The 25,972-nt window shown below is 35.1% G+C and overlaps 2 protein-coding genes and 1 long non-coding RNA gene across 8 annotated transcripts in view; 2 read left to right on the top strand and 1 right to left on the bottom strand.

Moving 5' to 3' along the window:
• The first annotated feature begins 2,912 nt into the window (after positions 1–2,912).
• Positions 2,913–16,078, top strand: ubxn2a (UBX domain protein 2A). Of its 6 annotated transcripts, none has more exons than XM_087298946.1 (8): positions 2,913–3,030; positions 5,017–5,082; positions 5,212–5,353; positions 5,866–5,975; positions 6,773–6,910; positions 10,031–10,192; positions 13,132–13,317; positions 15,438–16,078. In XM_087298946.1, exons 2-7 carry the CDS (start codon positions 5,036–5,038, stop codon positions 13,313–13,315), a joined length of 783 nt encoding a protein of 260 aa, XP_087155072.1. In that variant the 5' UTR covers positions 2,913–3,030; positions 5,017–5,035; the 3' UTR covers positions 13,316–13,317; positions 15,438–16,078. The 6 variants fall into 6 exon arrangements, with proteins under 6 accessions (XP_087155072.1, XP_087155075.1, XP_087155071.1 ...); XM_087298949.1 differs by having other exon boundaries at positions 5,205–5,353; XM_087298945.1 differs by having other exon boundaries at positions 13,132–16,078.
• LOC147832326 (uncharacterized) overlaps positions 8,648–25,972 on the bottom strand; it is a 55,844-nt gene continuing 38,519 nt past the window's right edge. Inside the window, exon 4 of the long non-coding RNA XR_015519080.1 lies at positions 8,648–10,246. This is a non-coding gene — a long non-coding RNA (uncharacterized LOC147832326). The remainder of the gene's footprint in view (positions 10,247–25,972) is intronic.
• The window catches only part of mfsd2b (MFSD2 lysolipid transporter B, sphingolipid), a 48,294-nt gene continuing 44,639 nt past the window's right edge, over positions 22,318–25,972 (top strand). Inside the window, 2 exon segments of the mRNA NM_001365964.1 lie at positions 22,318–22,371; positions 23,565–23,727. Of these exon segments, the coding sequence (NP_001352893.1) occupies positions 23,572–23,727 (156 nt within the window). The 5' untranslated portion in view covers positions 22,318–22,371; positions 23,565–23,571.

The following is a 25,972-nucleotide window of genomic DNA, read 5'->3' as shown; positions in this document are numbered from 1 at the left end:
ACATTTATTCAAAACTTGCTTTTCTCATACACTATCGCCTTTGTTCTCGTTAAGTGTTCAGATGCAGAAAGAAATGCAGAAAATGTTGTCTGAATAGGTCTAGCAGAGAATAGCAAGTCATTATTTTAATTACCAGGATGAGCCAGATGGTTTGGATCTGATATCATCACATGTCATTTAGGAGGGGTAGTAAATGGCAGTGCACTATATAAAACATCCTACATAAAACGTGATTATCTTTGATTGGGAAAAAAATTTGTTAACAACTTTACAGACAGCCAGTCACAAATATGAAAATCATTTTCAAGCAACAGACAATACAATTGTCAAAACAGATTTCAGTTGAGTAGGTTTTACATATTACAATGTGTTCTGTAATATATTTTTACTACCATTTAAAGAAGACGTCCACTTAAATGTCATTCAGTCTAAATATAGTTCATTCATTCATTCATTCATTTTCTTGTCAGCTTAGTCCCTTTATTAATCCGGGGTCGCCACAGCGGAATGAACCGCCAACTTATCCAGCAAGTTTTTACGCAGCGGATGCCCTTCCAGCTGCAACCCAGCTCTGGGAAACATCCACACACACACTCATACACTACAGACAATTTAGCCTACCCAATTCACCTGTACCGCATGTCTTTGGACTGTGGGGGAAACCGGAGCACCCGGAGGAAACCCATGCGAACGTAGGGAGAACATGCAAACTCCACACAGAAACGCCAACTGAGCTGATGTTCGAACCAGCGACCCAGCGACGTTATTGCTGTGAGGCGACAGCACTACCTACTGCGCCACTGCCTCACCGAAAATATAGTTCATATACCAATATTTGTCAGGCATATTTTAAACAAGAATCATGTAAGGATATATTGATAAGACTATTTAAGCATTGAGGTAAAGTTGGTTTTAAATTTGCACATTGGTTCAGTGACATTTTTTTACACACTCCCTGAATTGTTTACCATAGTACTTTGAATATTCAGCCTGAAATCACATGTAACTTCAAAACAACATTAGCTCTGTTTAACTGACTGTGAACAATCCTGGTCTTTGACTGTCATTGGCTGCAATGCTTTCAATATTTTGAATTTGCAAACACTACTTTACTGAAACTATATTATTGAAGAGAAAGTTTGAATGTGTGAATATAAAACCTCAATTTTAAGCATCACATTGCAGCACCAAAACAATATTTGTAGGTTTTAAATCTTTGCCACTATCCTTCAAAACATTTGTATTTTGCTGTCATCAAATACAACAAAATTATGTATGATTACTTATTATTTTCACATATTTTATTTTTCATATATTTTAATATGCACATGTCAGAATAAGTAAGTTGTGTCGGTGCCAGTGGTGTAGTGGTTAGTGTGTTGACACATGCACTCCGGTGCTCACGGTGACCCGAGTTTGATTCCCGCCTCGTGGGCCTATGCCAATCCTTCCCCTCTCTCTGCTCCCCATGCTTTCCTGTCAATAATCTCTACTATCCTATCCATTAAAGGTGAAAACCCCTAAAAATAATTATTAAAAAAAAGAATAAGTAAGTTGTGTTGGATTTGACAAATTACACTAACCGGCCACTTTATTAGGTACACCTGTCCAACTGCTCGTTAAGGAAAATTTCAGCCAATCACATTGCAGCAACACAATGCATTTAGGCATGTAGACATGATCATGCTGCAGTTCAAACCAAGCACCAGAATGGGCAAGAAAGGTGATTTAAGTGACTTTGAACGTGGCATGGTTGTTGGTGCCAGACGAGCTGGTCTGAGTATTTTAGAAACTGCTGATCTACTGGGATTTTCACGCACAACCGTCTCTAGGGTTTACAGAGAATGGTCCAAAAAAGAGAAAATATCCAGTGAGCGGGAGTTCTGTGTGCACAAATGCCTTGTTGATGCCAGAAGTCAGAGGAGAATGGCCAGACTGGTTCCAGCAGATAGAAAGGCAACAGTAACTCGAATAACCACTCTTTACAACCGAGGTCTGCAGAAGAGCATCTCTGAACGCATAACACATCCAACCTTGAGGTGGATGGGCTACAGCAGCAGAAGAACACACCGGGTGCCTCTCCTGTCTGTTAAGAACAGGAAACTGAGGCTACATTTCAAACAGGCTCACCAAAATTCTACAATAGAAGATTGGAAAAATGTTGCCTGGTCTGATAAGTCTTGATTTCTGCTGCGACATTCGGATGGTAGGGTCAGAATTTGGCATCAACAACATGACAGCATGGATCCATCCTGCCTTGTATCAACTGTTCAGGCTGCTGCTGGTGGTGTAATGGTGTGGGGGATATTTCCTTGGCACGCTTTGGGCCCGTTAGTACCAATTGAGCATCGTATCAACGGCTACCTGAGTATTTGTTGCTAATGTCCATCCCTTTATGACGACAGTGTACCCTAAATTGGAACTACAAAGGGACACTAGAGGCAACAAACGGAACTACAACAATAATGATCATTGCTAAAAAGGTTACAGCTCCGCCCCAAACTCACGCCATTGGCAGAGAGCTTCATCAAACTTTTGTGATTGGCTAGCTGCTCACGTTCTTGGCTGTTTAAAAAGCCTTTTATAGCTATTAAAAATCATTTTCGAAGATGACTTTATTGCCAGCAGGCCTGATATATGTTGGACACTAGGGTCAGGTTATGTGTGGTATTAATAATCGCTTCGGCAGCTTTAATCTGCACACAGTGTTGGTTACTTTGATTCTGCACTGCTTACTGCGGTCACCATCTGTCACTCTCCACAACACAAACAAACACACACGCGCTTACATTTATTAACACGCATGCAGTAAATAAACTCCTAATAATTAAAACGAGAAGCAAATAAAACATTTAAGTATATTATTTTGATCTCGGATGAAGTCATAGCGACGTACGCGCCAACGTTACGTCGTCCGACGGAGACGTCATAAGAATGGTGGACTGCTGCTGTGTAAGGAGCGGCATGACAAACGAGAGAAACTTACGAGCTGAAAGGACAGTTTTACGACACATTTGAAGCCTTACACTGGTAACCATCAATGTTTCTATCATCATAATTGTTAGTCTGCTAATCAGAGGCGATGTGTTTAGAGCTTGTTTGTTGTCATAACGGATCGCAGTGCGCTTGCGTGGTCTCTCCACACTGTTCTTACGTAATTTTGGCGCACTGCTTTCATTTAATATGCTGCTTTTGACCTGTTTGTTTCACTGGCTATGAATAGAAAGCTTAAAGCTTGCATGTTGTTGCCATCACAGCCGGACATTTAAACAGTCGCTTAAATAACCCGAGATTATTATAACACATGATAGCGTCATGTATTGTCAGTGCGTCTTGACGTCACCGTTCAGTAACAAACTGTTCATCTCTGTTAAGTATTGATCATTAACTGTGCACTACCTGACAAAAGTCTTGTCGCCTATCCAAGCTTTAGGAGCAACAAATAATAACTTGATTCCTATTTGATCATTTGGTATCAGAAGTGGCTTATATGAAAAGCAAAGGCCTCTAGATTACACTTATTTTACCAAAATAAAATATGGTCATGCCTTGATTTTAGTTATTTAGTTAGGACAGTAAGGTCTGACTTTGCTTAGACTAAAGTCTGTCACTTAGAAATAATGTACAGTATAGAATATAAAGTCTTGGTGCAGTGGGAAAATAATTAATATTGTGTTTGACTCCATGAGTTTGGATGACTGCATCCATACATCTCTGCAATGACTCAAATAACTTATTAAAGTTGTCTGGAATGGCAAAGAAAGGGTTCTTGCAGGACTCCCAGTGTTCATCAAGATTCTTTGGATTTATCTTCAATGCCTTCTCCATCATACCCCAGATATGCTCAATAATGTTCAGGTTTGGTGACTGAGCTGGCCAATCTTGTAGCACATTGACCTTCTTTGCTTTCTGGAACTTTGATGTGGAAGCTGAAGTATGAGAAGGAGCGCTATCCTGCTGAAGAATTTGCCCTCTCCTGTGCCTTGTAATGTAATGGGCAGCACAAATGTCTTGATACCTCAGGCTGTTGATGTTGCCGTCCACTCTGCAGATCTCTCGCACCCCCCATACTGAATTAACCCCAAACCATGATTTTTTTCCTTTACCAAACTTGACTGATTTCTAAGAGAATCTTGGGTCCATGCAGGTTCCAGTAGGTCTTCTGCAGTGTTTATGAGGATTGGGATGCAGATCAACAGATGATACATAAAAAAAGACCTTCTGCCACTTTTCCAACTGATCAACTAGAAGTCAAGTTATTATTTGCTGCTCTTACAACTGGGATCAACACTTTTGTCAAGTAGTGTAACACTGATAAAATATCTTTGTACACATAATATGCATGATGGTACTTTTTATGGCACATGTCCAAAATATCTACGCTTTCTAAAATATATTGTTTATTTTATGGGATATATCAATGTTTATTCTTTTTAATAGTGTACATTTTAAGTAAAACAATTCAATATTCGGAGAACTATACATTGATTAAATAGATAGTTCAACCAAAATTAAAATTTTTGTCATCATTTACTCAACCTTCATTTGTTGTCACAAACTTTCTTTGTTCTGTTGAACACAAAATAAGTTATTATGAAAAATGCAACCATTGATTTCCATAGTATTTGTTTTTCCCACTATTGAAGTCAATGGTTACAGATTTATAACATTTTTCAAAACATCTCCTTTTGTGTTCAAACAGAAAAAGGACACTCTTAAAAGTTCACCGCTTAACTGTGAGTAAATGGCGTGTAAATTTATCTTTTTGGTGAACCCTCGCTTTAAATACATTTGATATTTAGAGTAATATTAGTAATTTAATATAACTCTATTAGATTTACTGTAGAGGCCTGAAAGCAGATCGATGTTTTGAGAATTTCAGATCTCACTGCACTTGTCAGTCACACAAAGAAAGTCCTGCTCCATGTATTATTTAAGAAACACTGATGCAGTGGTTACATTGGCTTGCACCAGCCCTTATAACTTATATATGCCCACATATGTCTGTGTTGCAAGATGGACAACAGAAGACGTTATGATGAAAAATATTGATTCAAGAGAAAGGCATGAAGATGACACATGGTAAGGCCGCCGTTCGCAGCTCTGTGCCTGGAAATTGTATCATGAGTGTGTCATTTCTTCCATTATTGTATATTTAGCATTGGAGTAATGTAAAAGGAATCACACTTTGCTGCCTTCATGAGCCTTCAGGTGTGAAGGTGCACAAAATGAGGAGGAGGAGGAGGAGGAGGAGGAGGATGAAGAGGCAAGCCCTATTAGATCCAGTTTCTCCGTAGAGGACTTGCTCGATGAGGTGGAGAAGATCAGCAGTGTTGCCAGTAGTGGTAAAAAGGTGAGACAAATCACTGAGACATCTTGTACAAGAGGTGACCTAAAATGTATGCGGTATGTTGAGTTAAAGGGATGGTTCACTAAACTTAAAATATATTAATGGTTTTAAGCAGGCATGTCCAAACTCGGTCCTGCAGGGCCGGTGTCCTGCAAAGTTTAGTTCCCACCCCTATCAGGCACACCTGGGTAAGCTAAGGTGAGGTTTGAGCTACCAGAACTGTTGCTATGACAAGTCTTCGATGAGTTCATGGATCATGTCGATATCCAAATCCAGCTAACTGAGTAATCCACCTACCAAGAACAGACCCCAGGACTGGATTGTGGCTGGAAGGGCATCCGCTGCGTAAAACATATGCTGGAATAGTTGGCAGTTCATTACACTGTGGTGACCACTGATAAATAAGCGGAAGAAAAATAAATAAATGAATTTTCAATGTTAATTTAATAATTAGATGGACAAATGAATGCATTTTCAAGTGCATTCTTATGCTGTTTTATGGTTGATATTTGCAGGTTGAGATTGTGGTGAGACTGTGGAAAAATGGCTTCACGCTAAATGACGAAGACTTACGCAGTTACACCCAAGAGGAAAACCAAGAGTTCTTGGAGGCCATTAAAAAGGGGTAATGTTTTCGTCAACATGGCAACATCATAGGATTCATTTTTTCACTACTGATTGGCTGCGTCCGAAAGCTTAGATAAGACTTGTTGCTTCACTACACTTTAAAAAAAATGCTGTAAAATTTACAGTATTACTGGCAATTATGGTTGTAAAAACTATAAAACTGCTTCAGTTTTACAGCACATTTCTAATTGCTTATGTTCAGTGCACTAGTAAACTTGACAGCATTACTGGCAACGAAAACTCCAGTAATACTGTAAATTTGACAGCAATTTTTTACATTGACTATGGATGCACTGTTTGAGCATTAAAGCACCTCTCAGACTTTAGATTTCTGACTTTAGACATAATGATTTAAGCATGTACAACAAAACAGAAAGAGCTTTAGTGATTTTTAAGGGAATATCTGCTTACTACAATACCAACTCAACACTAGAAATACCATCAAAAGTCGAAAATGTTCATTTAAACTTCGAGATGCCATCTTTATTTTGACTGTCAGTAATGGATTGCACAGGACTGTGGGATGTTGAAGGGAGCAAAGGACATATTTATGCTGCCTTCAGAATTTGATCATAGCATAGTACCTCCTGAGACAAGAAGTGAAGCAGAATTTAGATTTGGAAGTGCCTTGATTTCTTCCCGCCTTGAAATGCTGCCGTAGAAGGAAGCATTTCAGATCTTTCGGACACAGCCTTTGTATGTTTTGTGCTTTTTAAAATCATATGAAAAATAGTTTGTTTTCTAATTGATGTGCTTTTAGTTTTATACTAACCTTAAAACATCCTCTTTATAAAGTGAGCTGCCTCTGGAGCTTGAAGGAAGAGCTGAAGATGAGGAACTAGAAGTCAATGTGGAGGACATGAAGGATGAAGTTTATGTCCCGAAGAAAAAGATTTTTCACCCATTTACAGGCCGAGGTTACAGATTGGGGAGGTACGTTTGAGTCTATTACCTGGAGGAAAGTGATGCTAGCTGTACTAAAAGCTATTGAAGGGATAGTTCACTCAAAACTGAAAATACTTTCATCATTTACTCTCCCTTCTTGTTCCAAGCCTGTTTGAGTTTCTATTTTCTGTTAAACACAAAAGAAGATAATTTGAAGAAAGCTGAAAACCTGTAACCATTGGCGTCCATATATTTGTTTATATTATATATTATATTTTATATTATATATATCCATATATTTGTTTACCATTTATATTTGTCTATGCAAGTAAATGGTTACAGGTTTTTAGCTTTCTACAAAATATCTTCTTTACTGTTCAACAGTAGAAAGAAACTCGTAAAGGTTTATAAACACTTATGGGAAAGTAAACTGCATTTTTATTTTTGGGTGAACTGTCCTTTTTAAATAAGCATACAAATAATTGTAAGTTTTAGTAATTTAGTCTTAAAGGGATAGTTCACCAAAAAATACTCCCTATTTACTTTCCCTCAAGTGGTTTCAAACCTTTTTGAGATTATTTTTATGTTGATCACAAAAGATGATGGCTTGAAGAAAGCTGAAAACCTGTAACCATTGACTTTCATATATTTGTTTTTTCTACTAGTCAAAGGTTACAGGTTTTCAGCTTTCTTTAAGCTATCTTCTTTTGTGTTCAACAGAAGAAAGAAATTTTAAAAGTGTTCTAAACACTTGAGGGAGAGTGAACTGAGTAATTTTTATTTTTGGGGGGTGGACTGTCCCTTTAATAAACTATAAAAATTGGACATGCACAGTTTTTAGTCATTTAGTCCTAAAGGGATAGTTAACCTAATAATGAATGTTTACTCACTATTTACTGTCTCTCAAGTGGTTTCAAACCTAAACACTAAAGAAGATATTATAAAGAAAGCTGAAAACCTGTAACCATTGACTTCCATAGTAGGAAAAACAAATGGAAGTTAATGTTTACAGTTTTCTAGCCTTCTAAAAAATATCTTCTTAAGTGTTCAATGGCAGAAAGAAACTCAAACAGGTTTGGAACAAATGGAGAATGAGTAAATGATGACAATTTTCATTTTTGGGTGGTTGAACTGTCCTTTTAATAAAGTATAAAAATGAAAGATGGTAAGTTTTTTATCATTTAGTCCTAAAGCGATAGTTCACCCAAAAATGAAAGTTTACTCACTATTTACTCTCCCTCAGGCAGTTTCAAACCTGTAACCATTGACTTCCATATACTTGTTTTTCCTACTATAAAAGTCAATAGTTACAGGTTTCTAGCTTTTGTTTTAATTTTTGAAGTGTTCAACGGAAGAAAGGAACTCAAACAGGTTTGGAACAAATGGAGAATGAGTAAATGATGACAGAACTTCACTTTTTTGGGTGAACTGTCCCTTTAATAAAATTAAAGATGGTAAGTGTTTTGTACTCTAGTCTTAAAGGGATAGGTAGTTTCAAACCTTTTGACTTTCTTTCTTCTGTTGACCACAAAAAAAGTTATTTTGAAGAAAGCTAAAAACCTGTAACTTCCATATACAGTATTTGTTTTTCCTACTAGTCAATGGTTACAGGTTTTCAGCTTTCATCAAACTTTTTTTTTAGTGTTCAACAGTAGAAAGTGGAAAAGATTTGAGGGAAAGTAAACCGTTAGTATTTTTTTTTTTTTCAGGGGGTGAACTGTCTCTTTAATAAAGTATAAAAAATAAAGACGGTAAGTTTTTAGTCATCTAGACTTAAAGGAAGAGTTCACCCAAAAATGAAAGTTTATTCACTATTTACTCTCTCTCTCTCTCTCTCAAGTGATTTCAAACCTTTTTGACTTTCTTTCTTTCTTCTGTTGAACACCAAAAAAGATTTTTTGAAAACCGAAAACCTGTAACCATAGACTTTCATGGTAGGAAAAAAAAACGTAAGTTAATGGGTTTTAGCATTCTTCAGAATATCTTAAGTGTTCAACAGAAGAAAGATACTGTAAAAGGTTTATAAACACTTCAGGGATAGAAAACCGTGCGTAAATTTGTATTTATTGGGTGGACTGCCCCTTTAAAAAAGCATAAAAACTAAAGATGGTGAGTTTTTAGTTATCTAGTCTTAAAGCAGAGTTGTCAAACTCAGTTTCTGGAGGGCAGCAGCCCTGCAGTTTAGTCGAACCTTGCTTCAACACACTTACCTGTAGGTTTTAAAGCAAGCCTGAAGGACTCAATTAGTTTAGGGTTGGAACTAAACTGTGCAGACCTGCGGCCCTCCAGGAACTGAGTTTGACACCTGTGTCTTAAAGGGATAGTTCACCCAAAAATGAAAGTTTACTCACTATTTACTATGCCTTAAGTGGTTTTAAACCTTTTTGAGTTTCTTTTTTCTTTTTTTCTATTGAGCACAAAAGATATTTTGAAGCTGAAAACCTGTAACCATTGATTTGCATTATATTTTTCCTACTATTGAAGTCAATGGTTACAGCTTTTTTAGCTTCCTACAAAATATCTTCTTTAATGTTCAAAAAACTGGAAAAGGTTTATGACCACTTGAGGGAGAGTAAACGTGAGTATATTTTTATTTTTGGGTGAACTGTCCCTTTAATAAACTATAAAAACTAATTAAGTTTTTAGTCATCTACTCTTAAAGGCATAGTTCCCCTAAAAAATAAAGTTTACTCATGATTTACTCTGCCTCAGGTTATTTTACACCATTTTACGTTTCTTTCTTCTGTTTTGTTGAACACTTAAGAAGATATTTTGAAGAAAGCTGTAAACCTGTAACCATTGACTTCCATAGTAAGAAAAACAATTGGAACTCAATGATTACAGGTTTCCAGCTTTCTTCAAACTATTTTCTCCAGTGTTCAACAGAAGAAAGAATCTCAAACAGGTTTGAAACAAGCACAGAATGAGTAAAGAATTATAGAATTTTCATTTTTGGAGGGAACTATCCCTTTAATAAATCCCCAAATCATCCACTAGATGTCCTCTGAACTCTTCCACTCGGTGATGTTTTGACTGTAAACGTTCTGATGTTAGTGTTAGCTATTTGAGCCTCTAATCGTGTATATAATCACATGAGATTATAATAAATGCAGTGCTTTACTCTGTGGAGTATTTAGAAATGAAGTTAAAGTGATTTGTGGTACACAGTGTGGCTCCGCGAGTGGTGGCCAGGTCGCGGTCGATACACGAGGACTGTTCTGGTCCTCCTGTCCCAGCCGTGGAGCTGAATGAAGATCTCCCAGTGACCTCCCTGCAGATCTGGCTGGCAGACGGTCGGCGACTGGTGCAGAGGTTTAATCTGTGCCATCGGTGAGTATATGATATCGTATTGTTGTTGAATCACGTCTTGGTCATGTTTCATCCCTAAAGAAAAATTGAAGAAAAAACATTACACAGTTTCTATTTACTTGTGATTTGATGAGGAAATTTAGTAAGGCAATGTATGTGACTTCTGCAAAAACAAAAAATCTGTGTTTATAAGAATAAAAACAAATGAATAAAGGAATATAATAATGATTTAGTAAATATATTGTATGGTTGGTGAATTTAACACAAACAAACATCTTGGTCGTATTTAGTCTCTAAAGAAAAATTAAATAAAAAATATTACACCCTTTCTATAGCACTGATTTAATAAATTAAATTGAGTGCAAACTTTTAATGTGACCTTTTTTATTATTTTTTTTATTTAATAAAAAAATACTTTAAATACTTAAAGGGCACCTATGATGAAAATCATCTTTTGTAAGCTGTTTGGACAGAACTGCATGTAGGCATAGTCATATTGGGGTCGTATAAAGACTATAAGTCTCTTTTTTCCTGACATTAAAATAGTATGCAAATCCCTCCCATTTTGAGGCCCACTGCAACTTTATGTAGGAGGGCAGTTTCCCCGCCCACTGAATTGATTGACAGCCTACACTCATGTACATGTACGCTGTCATGTCTGACATGTCTCTGTAGTAACATGTATAATCATATATCAAAGTTCAGCGTTCTGTGATCATCAATCATCATCAAATGGGATCAAGAATGAGTTTTACAAGTTTAAAACATTTTTAAAACCGTGCATATTTGTTATGAATTTTATCGATTTTACCGTCTTTACATTACTACAGCTGCATGTCAGTACAATTATAAAAAAAGACCCTTCAATGCCGATTTGTGGATGTTAAATGAGGTTTATTTTGTACATCAACTTAACTGATGTCCATACAGCAGTGGATATTAATGTGTGTCCTGTAGGTATGGGACAATAACCAATTTTTAGTTTTACTGTGGTTTGAAAAAGTCAAGGTTTTAAAATCGTACAAATTTTCTGTTATATCGTTCCTAAGGTATATATAAAGGTTTATAATGTATTTTTTATATGCTGTAAAGAAATTTGTTTTTTAAACTAATTAAGCTAGCTGAAGTCAATGCTTTATTTTAATTATTTAACCTGTTTACTGTTCCAAAATATTATAAATGTGAATTGTAAATTGAGAAATGTAAAATGAAATGCTGTATATTGTGTTTAATGGGGGGAAAATGTTTTTTTTTTTTTTTTTTTTTTTTTTTTTTTTTTTTTTACCAAGACGTTTATAAGGAACTTTTAGAGCTGTAATCACAATACTTGGATACCATGGAACCTTGATACCATGGAACTGTGATATTTTTGTCCAAGTTTATTATACAGTCACAAACTTATACCGGCCCATGCCTTGTGTCCTGTCACATTTGCGTGGAAAAACAGTGTAAAGTTAAACGCGTGTGTGTGTGTGTGTGTGTGTGTGTGTGTGTGTGTGTGTGTGTGTGTGTGTGTGTGTGTGTGTGTGTGTGTGTGTGTGTGTGTGTGCGTGTGCGTGTGCATGCTTGTGTTCGCGCTTTGTAATCACATTGTGTGTGACTCATTGTTGCAGAAAGGCTTGAATTAACTCCACAACAAATACATCAAATAATCATTGGTAAAGTTCTTACTGTAGTATTTCTCACAAACGCTACGTGAGATCTTCTTCCTTCATGTCTGTCACTGTGCTGTTTATCTGATGCAGCCAAGGCGGAGATTGAGGCACACTCTGACAGGCATGTGGGAATAGTGGATGTCATAAAACTAGGATTAAAGGCACAGGCAACAAACACAGCTACCTAATGTTCAAAGCAGAAAATCCAATGTTCTAAAAGGTCTAATAAATAATGTGACGGTTATTTTGAGCTAAAACTTTACAGATACATTCTAGAGACATTAAAATACTTTTTTATTATATTAAATCTGGAAAAATGGGTAAAATAGGTGCCCTTTAAGTAATGTATTGCATTGTATAATTATTTACTAGTATTTTTAGTAAGGGAATTATTTAATATATATTATTATATAATTAATTATTTACTATATAGTATTATTTTTAATGTTTTATTTGTATGATTTTAATTTTGAATACATTTATCTGTGTTTTTGATCAGGCAATGTATGTAACTATTGCAAAAGCATAAAATCTGTATGTAAATCTATGTATATAAGAATAAAAACAAATTAATATAGGAATTTAATAGTAAAAACTAAAACGATAATAATCAAAATATATTACAAATATATTTTGTTATATATTACACAATATGTTCTTTGTAATATATAATACAAATATTTACATGACAATGAAATATTAATAATATATTTATAAATGATTTTTATTATTATAATATTGCCGTTTTTTTAATAATTAATTTTAACATTTTGCATAATTAATTATAAAATCCATTCAAAATGTATTTTGTTTCTATTTTGTGGATTCATTAAGAAAGCTTTCATATTTTTACGTGAATGTTTTGTATTATTAAATTCTTTAGACTAAAGCCTTGCACCACCATCTATCAACTTCAAAAAAGCTTTTAATATTGCTCTATATTTAATGTCTATTTTATAAAGTGTAATGTGCTTTCATAAACTGGACCCAGCTAAGGTTACAGACCACTGACACGATTATGTGTACGTTCTCAAAAATCCACCCCAGCGTGATGCTGTAACACTGAAATCCTACTCTAAAAGCTCTTACATAATTCTCCTTCATCATTTATGTAATATGAGCTTCGCAAGGTAAAATGGAAGAATCGTAAGCTGCAACTTTGCGGCAGATCAAATCAGATTACACTGGATTAAACATGTGCGTCACAACATATAAGGATCGCATGGCTCTGACTTGAACATGAATGCTAAGATGCAGCTGTAAAGAGAAGATGTACTGATGCTGTGCTTTTTGTAATTCATCCAGGATCAGCGATGTGCAGCGTTTTGTGGAGCAGGCTCAGATCACGGACACTCCGTTCATCCTGACCACATCGCTGCCGTTCAGAGAGCTGACAGACGAGGCTCAGAGTTTGGAGGAAGCCGACTTGGCAAACGCTGTCATCGTTCAGAGGCCTGTTAACACACATGCTCCATTTGGGCACTCCTGACTGTTCCTTCTTTAAACAGAGACTCAAATCTATTGGTTTTGCCCCATGTGTGGGTAACTTTTCATGAATCCTTCTCTTTTAAAGGAACACTCCACTTTCCATAAAAAATAGGCTCATTTTACATATCTCTTAATAGTTAAACAGTTGATTTTTTACCATTTCTGAATCCACTCAGCTGATCTCCGGGTCTGGAGGAAGCACTTTTAGCTTAGCAAAATGCTTTGAATTGGATTAGACCATTAGCATCTTGCTCAAAAAGATAAGACGCTTGACTATTTTCCTATTTAAAGCTTGACTCCTCTCTAGTTTCATCGTGTACTAGCATCAACAGAAAATGAAAAGTTGCTATTTTCTAGGTCGATATGGTTAGGAACTACACTCTCATTCCGGTAGTGATGGCTGTTTTTGAAGCACTGCTTTATGAAGCTTTGAAACCTTATGAATCTTTTGCTTCATTTCAATGATCTGGAGGGAGCACTTTTAGTTTAGCTTAGCATAATTCATTGAATCAGATTAGACCATTAGCATCTTGCTAAAAAAATAAACGCTTTGATACTTTTCCTATTTAAAACTTGACTCTTCTCTAGTTTCATCGTGTACGAAGATCAACAAAGTGAAAAGTTGCTATTTTCTAGGTTGCTATGGTTCTGAACTATACTCTCATTCCGGTAGTGATGGCTGTTTTCGATGCGCTGCTTCATGAAGCTTCGAAACCTTTATGGATCTTTTGTTTCGTATCAGTGGTCTGGAGGCAGCACTTTTAGATTAGCTTAGCATAATTTATTGAATCAGATTAGACCATTAGCATCTTGCTAAAAAATAAACGCTTTGATACTTTTCCTATTTAAAACTTGACTCTTCTCTAGTTAAATCGTGTACGAAGACCAACAGAAAATGAGAAGTTGCTATTTCTTAGGTTGATATGGTTAGAAACTACACTCTCATTCCGGTAGTGATGGCTGTTTTGAAGCACTGCTTCATGAAATTTCGTAACCTTTATGAATCCGGTGGTCCGGAGGCAGCAATTTAAGCTTAGCTTAGCTTAGCATAATTCATTGAATCGGATTAGACCATTAGCATCTTTTGTTTAAATGTTTTGATACTTTTCTTATTTAAAGCTTGACTCTTCTCGAGTTGCACCGTGCGCGAACATCAACAGGAAATAAAAAGTTGCTGTTTTCTAGGTCGCTATGGTTAGGAACTATACTCTCATTCCGATAGTCATGGCTATTTTCGAAGTACTGATTCATGAAGCCTCGAAACCTTTATGAATCTTTTGTTTAGTATCAGTGGTTTTCGGAATATGTATCAAATCGGCAAGATCACGGGATCTCGGTAAACGGTTTTGTTACCTCATTACCATTATTCATTTCGATGATTCAATAGTTCTCCACTTGGGAATAAATACCCTACGATCCACATGAATCACATGGCTTCATTCAGATCACCCCCTCAGTGGCGAATCACTAAAGATGCTTCCTAGTTTTTACCTGATCTTGAATCAGTTTTCCGAGTTTGCAGATGTTTAAATTGAGACATTTGTAAAAACATTGTGAAAAGGATTAATATTAGTTAATTTATTATAATATTTAATTAGTTAATAATAGTTAATGGTCCCTTTTTGAGCCCACCATGAAACAAACAATGTGTAAGTCTAGAAAATCTATTAAAAATTATGCAGACACTTAAGATTATATTAGATGCTAGAATAAGCACATTTATAGTTTATACTTTCAAGTTCACAATGTTTGAAAAAGTCAATTCTAATTGAATTTTGTTGAATTCACATGAGTTTGACCCTGTTTCTAATGCTTCAAAGCAGTAAATCATTATGCAAAGCAATTGGTTGAATTTGGTTGAAAGCTTAGCGAAATTACCAAGGAACAAATCTGCAGTACCATTGCTGCAGCAGGTCGCAATATTACGCAGCACCATAAAATAAGCTAACCTTCGTCAACATAATCCAACGTGATGACATGCTTGCACAGAGGGAGTGCCTTGCAACAGTGCAGACTTCAGAACATATTTACTTTAGTCAGCCAAAATATCATTGTGCCTGCTGCAACCATGCTGAACTCCAAAGGAATTGTAAAATGAGCCTATTTTCAAATAAAATGTGGAGTGATCCTTTAAGCTTCATAAAGGCCAGTATTTTACATATGCACGCTCTTTATTTATTTATTTATTTATTTATTATTTGTTTGTTTGATTTTGGAGAAGTGGGTCATTTGGACATCTTTAAGACCTTAAAGGGATCTTAAGGGTCATCTCTCACAAATATATGAGAAATAGTTCAACCAATATTGGAAAATATAATATAGCAGAAGTCAGTTTTTGAGTCCGGCATTTTTTTGGGTGTATTAGTGTTGCCTTGGTGTAGATGTAAGGCTGCAATATCTCTGAAAATATGATATGTGTGATTAATAAATGGCAGTATTTTCAAATTTGGATGAATTGTTTCTTCTCATTTTCAAGTTTGTTTGTTTTTTCCGACATGTTCTTTTACAACCAGATATGTTGGCCTTTTCTAATGCAATGCAGTACTCGAAAGCCAAGTCTTTAACCTTCACTATTATACACGTTTACATGTATCGATCAATGCAGAAGTCAGATCATAAGCTTAATAGAGTTGTGTTTGATCATCATTGCTGGTATGTCTTAATGTGCACTGTTAAGTTCTACATGTCAAATGTTTTATGCACTTTGCCTGTGACAGAGACTCTGATATAAAGACCTCTGCTTGCAATAAACCTACTGAAGTCATACTGACTCCTTTTCTCATTTCAAACAGTTTAAAACGTTTACATGCACACTGAGCTGATCAATTGCAATTATAATCCCATATTGTTTTTTGTTTTTTTGGGGGGGGGCGAGAATCCACTTTAAATTGACAGTTCTCCCAAAAGTTTACATTTCTGTGGAACAAAAAAAGAAGATATTTTAAAACAATTGACCTCCATTGTATTTTTTTGTTCCAATTATGGATGTAATGTAATGTGTATTTATATAGTGCATTTATTGTGTAAGGCCACACACCCAAAACACTTCACAATCATGAGGGGGGTCTCTCCAAATCACCAACAGTGTGCAGCATCCACTTGGATGATCCGACAGCAGCCACAGGACAACAGCGCCAGCACACTTCCCACACACTAGCTACTGGTGAAGTTGAGAGACAGTGATGGAGCCAATTCGGTGAATGGGGATGATTGGTAGGCCATGACCAGTAAGGGCCGATTGAGGGACTTTGGCCAGGACACCGGGGTTACACCCCTACTCTTTTCCGAGAAGTGCCATGGGATTTTTAATGACCACAAAGAGTCTGGTCCTCTGTTTAACGTCTCATCAGAAAGACGGCGCTCACTGACAATACAGTGTCCCCTTCACTACTCTGGGGCATTAGGACTCACACGGACTGCAGGTTGAGTGCCCCCTGCTGGCCTCACTAACACCACTTCCAACAGCAACCTAGTTTTCCCATGTGGTCTCCCACTCAGGTACTGACCAGGCTCAGCCCTGCTTAGCTTCAGTGAGTAAGACTTGAGTTGCAGAATGATATGGCAATATTACAGATAGCAATGTATGATGGTGTTCAGCACATAAAAAACTCAAACAGGTTTGGAACCGAATAAGTAAAATATGATAAAATTTTCATTTTGTGCTGAATTCAGGGTTCCCACGCTTCTAGAAAGTACTTGAACTTCATGCATATGAATTTAAGGTCTGGAAAGTACGTAAAAACAAACAGGTGCTTTCAGTAACTGAACAAATCTTAAATTAAATCTTAAATACAAGACAAATAATTCATTTGATCAATATTTCAGAAACTGCATTTGAATATTAGTGTTGAATTCACCTAGTTGTGTATGTTTTGCACAGTCTTGTCGCCTATCTAAGTTTAAGGAACAACAAATAATAATAACTTCTAGTTGATCATTTGGGATCAGAAGTGGCTTATGAAAGGCAAAGGCCTCTAGATTACGCTTATTTTACCAAAATAAAATATGATCATGCCTTGATTTTTAATGATTTAATTACTTAACAGAAATTATTTGTCACTCAACAGAAATAATGTACAGTATAGAATATAAAGTCATGGTGCAGTGGAAAAAGAATTAATATAGTGTATGACTCCCATGAGCTTGGAGGACTGCATCCATACATCTCTGCAACGACTCAAATAACTGATTAACAAAGTCATCTGGAATGACAAAGAAAGCGTTCTTGCAGGACTCCCAGAGTTCATCAAGATTCTTTGGATTTATCTTCAATGCCTCCTCCTTCTTATCCCAGACATGCTTAACAATATTCATGGCTGGTGGCTGGGCTGGCCAATCCTGGAGCACCTTGACATTTTTTGCTTTCAGGAATTTTGATGTGGAGGCTGAAGTATCTTCTGTGGTTTGTAATGTAATGGGCAGCACAAATGTCTTGATACCTCAGGCTGTTGATGTTGCCATCCACTCTGCAGATCTCTCGCACGCCCATATTGAACGTAACCCCAAGCCATGATTTTTCCTTCACCAAACTTGACTGATTTCTATGAAAATCTTGGGTCCATGCGGGTTCCAGTAGGTCTTCTGCAGTATATGTGATGATTAGGATGCAGTTCAACAGATGATTCATCAGCAAAATCTACCTTCTGCCACTTTTCCAATTGATCAACTAGAAGTCAAGTTATTATTTGTTGCTCTTCCAACTGGGATCGACGACAAGACTTTTGTCAGGAAGTGTGCAGGATTTAAAATTATTAGTGATTTAAAAAGTCCTTAAATTTGGTGTTCATGAACATGTGGGAAACCTGTGAATTATTATTACTGGACACTTTAAGTTGATTCATTGTCATTCAGCAATGCACTTTGGTCTAACTTTGGTCAATCTTTATTATTGTATAATATAAACCTGACTGCTGTTTCATATTAACCTCAGAATCTTCCTCCTCATTTCCACATATTGTTTATGGTTGCACAGAATGTTGGGAATATGTTTATGTTTAATGCCAACCATATGAATGATTTCCTGGCCTGTGGGTTGAATGTCAGGAATTTCTGAAGTTAATGTGACTTTGTTTTTGTTTTGTTTTTTGGTCAGCTCTTTCTTTTCAGACCTGATGTGATTTTTATTAACAAGTTTAACAGAGTCTGTGAGCTGTTAATGCAAAAATAAATATAAAAATCAGTCATCAAACTACAGTTAAAGTCAGAATTATTAGCCCCCCCTGTTTATTTTTTTCACCAATTTATGTTTAATGGTGAGAAGATTTTTTTCAAAACATTTCTAAACATAATTGTTTTAATAACTCATTTCTAATAACTGATTTACTTTATCTTTGCCGTGATGACAGTAAATAATATTTGACTAGATATTTTTCAAGACACTTTATACAGCTTAAAGTGACATTTAAATGCCTAGGTTAATAAGGCAAGTAAGAGTAATTAGGCAAATCATTGTATAACAATTGTAGACAAGTGAAAACAAAATATTACTTAAGAGTCTAATAATATTGACCTTAAAATGGTATTTAAAAAACCAAAAAACTGCTTTTATTTTAGCCAAAATAAAACAAATAAGACTTTCTCCAGAAGAGAAAATATTATCAGACATACTGTGAAAAATATCTTACTCTGTCAAATTTTTTTTGGGAAATATTTAAAAAGAAAAAAAATCACAAGAGGGCGAATAATTTTGACTTCAACTGTACAGTATATGCACATGCAAGCTGATAGGTCTCCTACAGGCCTCCTAATCTGCTCCTACATTATTATGATGCAGGAAATGCTAGCATGTGCAGTGCGTTTATTGAAGACCCTCCTCCACCCTAGCTCCACCTGTGTTAAGATCTGAGACATGGATTACACATATATTATGTTTGCAGCAGCATTGTGTTATTGTAATAATCAACAGCGATCTAAAGACTAGGGTTGGGTACCGAAATCTGGTAACCAGTATGCACCGGACCAAATCAGCTTATGAATTTCGGTGCCTAATTCCGATGCCACTGGTGCTGCGACAAGAACATAAGAAGCATCAAGGGGTGCATTAACGGCACACATAAGTAAGTGTTGTGTCACACCATTTCTAAATATTTATTTCTAAACAACTTTGAGGGATGCGGACACCATCAGCGATGTCAGGCGTTTGTTCTTGCTGCTTATAGAAGGCAAAGCGCGCAGTGGTGAGCGACTCCCTTCAACAACACGCATGATCTCATGCAATTTGCTTAAACTAAGCATTATAAAGTATGGCTATATTTTACGAGCAGGGATTCTAACACACCAACATGCAGCAGATGCTTCACAAAAGATGCATGTAAGGGGGGAAACACGTCAAACTTATGAAATTTGAGGGCTCATGAAATCAACTTAAAGGTGCGGAATGGACGATCATTGACTACGTTTACATGGACATCAGTAATCAAATTATTTGCCTTAATCTAAGACAATACTAAGATTAGGGTGTTCACATGAGTTGTGTTTTGAATGTTCCTTTCATGATTCCGCTTTCCATGTTCTAGCACATAATTCAATTAATATCATTATGTCACCGCGCCTTCTGCGTTTCGTGTAATTTCGGGTGTTTTATTTTTAATTAGTCCACTTTAACTGCAGTTTGGCACTTTTACTTTCATTCTGGAACATTTATGAAACATGACGTTGATGGATCTATGTGCTGTAACTGGGAATCGTAAATGTAACGTTCAAAAAGCAACTCATGTAAACACCCGAATCATATTATTGTCTTATTAATATTAAGGCGAATTATTAGATCACTGATGTCCATGATAAAGTAGTCACAAACCCCAAACATAGAAAAAAGGTGTTCCCTGATTTTGATGACAGCCTTTCCACGGGTTAGTTGTAAGCTAAAGTTAATAGCATAATGCAAAGCTTGCATTCATGCTAACAAACAAATGATCAAAAGAAATATATTAATGCAATTCAAATATATAAAATACAAATTGATGTTTACTTTAAACGTATAATAAAAATATATTCATATTGTTCAATTGTAATGATTAAAATATATAGTTTTTGTCAAATAATTTTGTGGCTAAAAAGTATTGGTTCAGGCATCATTACCATTTTAAAAGTATCGAGTTAGCGGTATTGAAATAACCCTAAATGAGACCCAACCCTACTATGGACTGTAGATCGCAGATGAACTATACACACATCACAAACTACGACCTCCAGAATGCAATGGACAAATCAACACCTGCTTCAGCTGACCATTCAGACACTCACACTCAGACACACACAGCTGCGGTGCATTCCACTTAATTACCTGGACTACATATTTTAGTTTGTGTCTCCTTCTCGTTTCTTGTTTTTTTTTTTGCTCCTATGATTTCTGTGTGTTTTCAAGTTTGTTTTGCCTTGTTTTAGTTTTGTCTTGCTTCGTTATATATTTTTTCATGAAATGTTTAAGTGCTGAGTTTGGAAACGCTCTTTGTTTTTTCTCCTTTGCACTTCACCCCGGAATGTGATGCATGTCTGTGTATATACTGGCAGTGGCAGGACTCGGTACTTGCTCTGCTATAATAGCCAAAGCAGCAGCAGCGGAGCAGATCTATACCACCAAGACCAAACATATACATAATATTGCCCCATGTATATCATTTTTAAGGTGACACAGTGGCGCAGTAGGTAGTGCTGTCGCCTCACAGCAAGAAGGTTGCTGGTTTGAGCCTCGGCTGGTCAGTTGGCGTTTCTGTGTAGAGTTTGCATGTTCTCCCTGCTATGGCGTGGGTTTCCTCCGGGTGCTCCAGTTTCCCTCACAGTCTAAAGACACGCAGTACAGGTAAATTTGGAAAGCTTAATTGAATAAAAAAGTGTCTGGCCAGCCAAAAAAAAAGAAAAACCAATATTTGCCAGGATGTTCCGGAGTCTCTCAAAGTATTAAAGTAAGTACATTTTAGTGCTGTCAAACAATTAATTATGTCCAAAATAAAAGATCATATTTACAATTTATATTTTTGTGTTTATAAATATATGCATGACTATATTGTATAAAATGTTTATATAAATATATATATATACACACATATATATATATATATATATATATATATATATATATATATATATATATATATATATATATATATACACACACACACACACACACACACACACACACACACACACACACAAGTTTTAGGCCACTAGTTTTTTCACCCCCCAAAAAGGTTTAAAGTTGGTTGTTTCTATATTTTTCTGTAGCATGTTAGTTTGAAATGTCTATTTACATTTCCAAATGTTATTTTTGTCATTAACTGTAATTCTGCAATGAGAATATTGTCTGCACAAGGAGTCTGACAACAGCCAGTGCTCCACAAAGAGATCTGATCTGATCATCATCCAGACAAATTAAATCCAGAAGAACTTTGGCAACATCTCTAAGAAGCTTAAAAAAACCTGCAAAGGTAAGTGTATAAGTGTTCCAAGTGCTTTAAATGCAAAGTGTGGTTATACCAAATGTTGATTTAATTAATATCTGTTAATTTAATAATAATAATATGCATTTATGCATTATTGTTGAAAGCATCCTCACTTTAAAGCATTTTTACACAAGTGTCTAAAACTTTAAATAGTACTGTAGCTTTGCATACCACTAAAAATATTTTAAAATATATATTGTCATTTTCAATTTCTTGCTTTATTATTATTATTATTATTAAAAACAATAACATTATTTTTTTCTCAATTTTTGTGGCTTTATTGTTTTTATTATTGTCATTATTATTATAAACTATAATATATTTTGATTTATCGCTGCATTATTATAATTATTATTATTATTATAAAAATATGATTATATTTTTATTTAATTTCACGCTGCTTTGTAGTTCTTTATGTACTTATTATTTTTGTAATTAATTAATTTATTTATTCACTTTATTATGACTGTCCTGCAGGGGGCGCGCTGTTGTTTGTATTTCTCGTATTGAACGCGCTGCTGCTGCAGTGACTGTGTGTGTGTGTGTGCGTGTGTGATGGAATGAACCCGCAGTTCATCACCGCTGCAGCAGCTGCGCGCCTCACCGCATCCCTCAGGTCAGACTCTGTTTATCTATCTATCATCTATCTATCTATCTATCTATCTATCTATCTATCTATCTATCTATCTATCTATCTATCTATCTATCTATCTATCTATCTATCTATCTATCTATCTATCTATCTATCTATCTATCTATCTATCTATCTATCTATCTATCTATCTATCTATCTATCTATCTATCTATCTTCAGTCGGTTTTTTTTCTTCACATGATGTCACTTGATTTGAAACGCACGAAAAACATCATTAGGCTTTTTGTAATATTATAATAGCCTACTGACAGCAATGTGTCTGCTATTTTGTTTTATTATATATTCAGCACACACACATAATTAAACTCTAACACTTATTATTTAGTGTTTTGGTGTCAAGTATGTATTGTTTTGTATTGCCTAGAACTAGTGCTGTTAATTGTAACCAATCGAGTACAAAATAAAAGTTTGTATTTACATAATATCTGTGCGTGTAGTATTTACTATGCATATATGTAGTTTATTGTAGTATGTAGTTGTAAAACATTTAAATGTGTATTAATATTTATATATTTTATGTTATATCATGATATTCATAGATAATTAAACATGTTCTGTACATGTATATACATATACACAAAAATGTAGTTAAATATGCATATTTAATATACATAGTGCACACAAAATAATTATGTAAATACATTTTTTAAATATATTTTGTATCCAATTAATTATTTAACAGCACTACTGGGTTCAAGGACAAAGAAATAACCATACAGAACATATCAACTAACACAACAATGAAAGCAAGGTACAAAAAAAATAAATAAATAACTCAACAGGATGAAAAATAAAACAGCATTTCGAAGCTACTTTGCTTTAATTTAAGAAAGAATAGGATAATTAGAAGTATTTAGAAGAATTAAACATTAAAAATCCAAATACAGAATAAATTCTAACACTTATCATGGCTTTTCTTTTGTTAGAGACTGAGACCAGACCATATTTAAATAGGGTTCAGTTTTGTTCAGCAGAACTATTTTTTAGTGCCAATATAACAACTACATCAGGTTTAGGCTTATCTTGTTTTGGTACATACTGTAGACTGAGATCGCATCTGATTGGCTGATGTTTGTGAGTGACAGCTGGGAAGCATCTGTGCTGTGCATGTGGCCTGTACAGCTGTGTAACCCTGCCCATTCTCCGCTTCTGCAGTATGTGAATGAACACAGCTGTAACAAGCTCTGTGAAGCCAGAGAGTTTATCTGCCGTCTCTGTACCGGCTGCCATGGCCAAAGGGGAGAAAGCCCGGGTCACATCAGGGGATAAACTCATGATGAAGCACCCCGAACCTGCTTTCACCAAGGTTCCGCCACAGGTAAGGCAATGTGATGATTGCTTTTGCTATTTTGTTTATGCGATGTTTATCCTAATGCATTTATTGCCAGTGTGTATATGCATTTAATCATAGGTACAATATGATAATGCACTAACTACACAGAGTAGCAATAAAATAGTATAAATAACTATATGATTACAGTGTGTACAGTATGCGCAAGTATTTAATTTTAAGTAAATATGCGTTGTTAGTATGCATATATACACCTTGAATGTATCTCATACTAACTTAAATAGGTTGTACTCGTTATTGATGTCAGATTGGAGTAGAACATAGTTATATGATTGCATTTTTACAGTGTTTACAGCATGTGCATGCATTTAATTTAGTCAAGTATGCATTCTTAGTATGGATATATGCACCTAAAATGTATCTCATACTAACTAATAAGGGTTGTACTCATTACTGGTGCCAGATTGGAGTAGAAATAGCAAAATGACTGCATTTTTACAGTGTTTACAGCATGCATTTAATTTAGCATGCATTGTTAGTATGCATATAGGCACCTTAAGTGTATCTAATGCTAATTAAATAGAGTTGTAATCATTATTGGTGTCAGATTTGAGTAAAAATAACTATATGATTGCATTTTTACAGTCTTTAAAGTATTTGCAGTATGTGCATGCATTTAAATTAGATTGTACTCATTATTGGTTTCAGATTTGAGTAAAAATAACTATATGATTGCAGTTTTACAGTATTTACAGTATGTGCATGCATTTAAATTAGTTAAGTATGCATTCTTAGTATGTATATTTGCACCTTAAATGCATCTAATACTACCTAAATTGGGTTGTACTCATTATTGATGTCTGATTGGACTAGAACATAGTTATATGATTGCATTTTACAGTGTTTACAGTATGTGCATGCATTTAATTTAGATAAGTATGCATTATTAGTATGTATATATGCAGTTAAATGTATCTAAAACTAACTTAATGGGGTTGTACTCATTACTGGTGCCAGATTGAAGTAGAAATAGCAATATGATTGCATTTTTACAGTGTTTACAGCATGCATTTAGTTTAGCATGCATTGTTAGTATACATATAGGCACCTTAAGTGTATCTAATGCTATCTAAATAGAGTTTTACTCATTATTGGTGCCAGAAATAGCTATATGATTGCGTTGTTATAGTGTTTACAGTATGTGCATGCATTTAAATTAGTTAAGTATGCATTATTAGTATGCATATATGCACCTAAAATGTATCTAATACTAACCAAATTGGGTTGTACTCATTGGTGTCAGGTCAGAGTAGAAATAGCCATATGATTTAATTTTTACAGTGTTTACAGCATGCATTTAATTTAGTTAAGTATGCAATATTAGTATGCACACATGCTCCTTAAATGTATCTAATGCTAATTAAATAGGGTTGTACTCATTATTGGTGCCAGATTGGAGCAGAAATAGCATTTTACAGTGTTTACAGTATTTAAAGTATGTGCATGCATATAAATTAGTTAAGTATGCATTCCTAGTATGCATATATGCACGTAGAATGTATCTAATACTAACTAAATAGGGTTATACTCATTTTTGGTGTAATGTTAGAGTAGAAATAGCAATATGATTGCATTTTTACAGTATTTACAGAATGCACATGCATTAAATTTAGTTAAGTATGCATTATTAGTATGCATATATGCATTTTAAATTCATCCAATACTAACTAAATAGAGTTGTACTCATTATAGGTGTCATGTTAGAATATAAATAGCTATATGTTTGCATTTTTACAGTGTTTACAGTATTTACAGTATGTCCATGCGCTTAATTTAGTTAAGAATGCATTGTTAGTATGCATATATGCACCTTAAATGTATCTCATACTAACTTAATTGGGTTGTAATCATTATTAGTCTCAGATTAGAGTAGAAATAGCTATATGATTGCATTTTTACAGTGTTTACAGTGTTTTCATGCATTTAATTTAGTTAAGTATGCATTGTTAGTATGCATATATGCACCTAAATGTATCTAACACTAACTAAATTGGGTTTTACTCAATATTGGTGTCAGATCGAAGTAGAAATAGCTATATGATTGCAGTGTTTACAGTATGTGCATGCATACGTAGCATGCATTGTTAGTATGCATATGCATCTAAAATGTATCTAATACCAACTAAATAGGCTTGTACTCAATATTGTTGCCAAGTTAGAGTAGAAAATAGCAATATGATTGCTTTTTTTAGTGTTCAAGTGCATGCATTTA

The sequence above is a fragment of the Danio rerio genome, chromosome 20 (genome assembly GCF_052040795.2).
Source record: "Danio rerio strain M-AB ecotype USA chromosome 20, GRCz13ab, whole genome shotgun sequence".
In the NCBI taxonomy this organism is placed as follows: domain Eukaryota; kingdom Metazoa; phylum Chordata; class Actinopteri; order Cypriniformes; family Danionidae; genus Danio; species Danio rerio.
Note: the sequence above shows the minus strand (reverse complement) of the source record. Positions and strands in the feature narration are given on the sequence as shown.

Bases quoted from the DNA above. Each gene is read 5' to 3' on its own strand.
- ubxn2a (XM_087298944.1), top strand. From the start codon at position 4,925: ATGTATTATTTAAGAAACACTGATGCAGTGGTTACATTGGCTTGCACC. The intron at 5,083-5,211 runs GTAAGGCCGCCG...ATGAGCCTTCAG, and splicing joins AGGCATGAAGATGACACATG to GTGTGAAGGTGCACAAAATG. The intron at 10,193-13,131 runs GTGAGTATATGA...TAATTCATCCAG, and splicing joins AGGTTTAATCTGTGCCATCG to GATCAGCGATGTGCAGCGTT.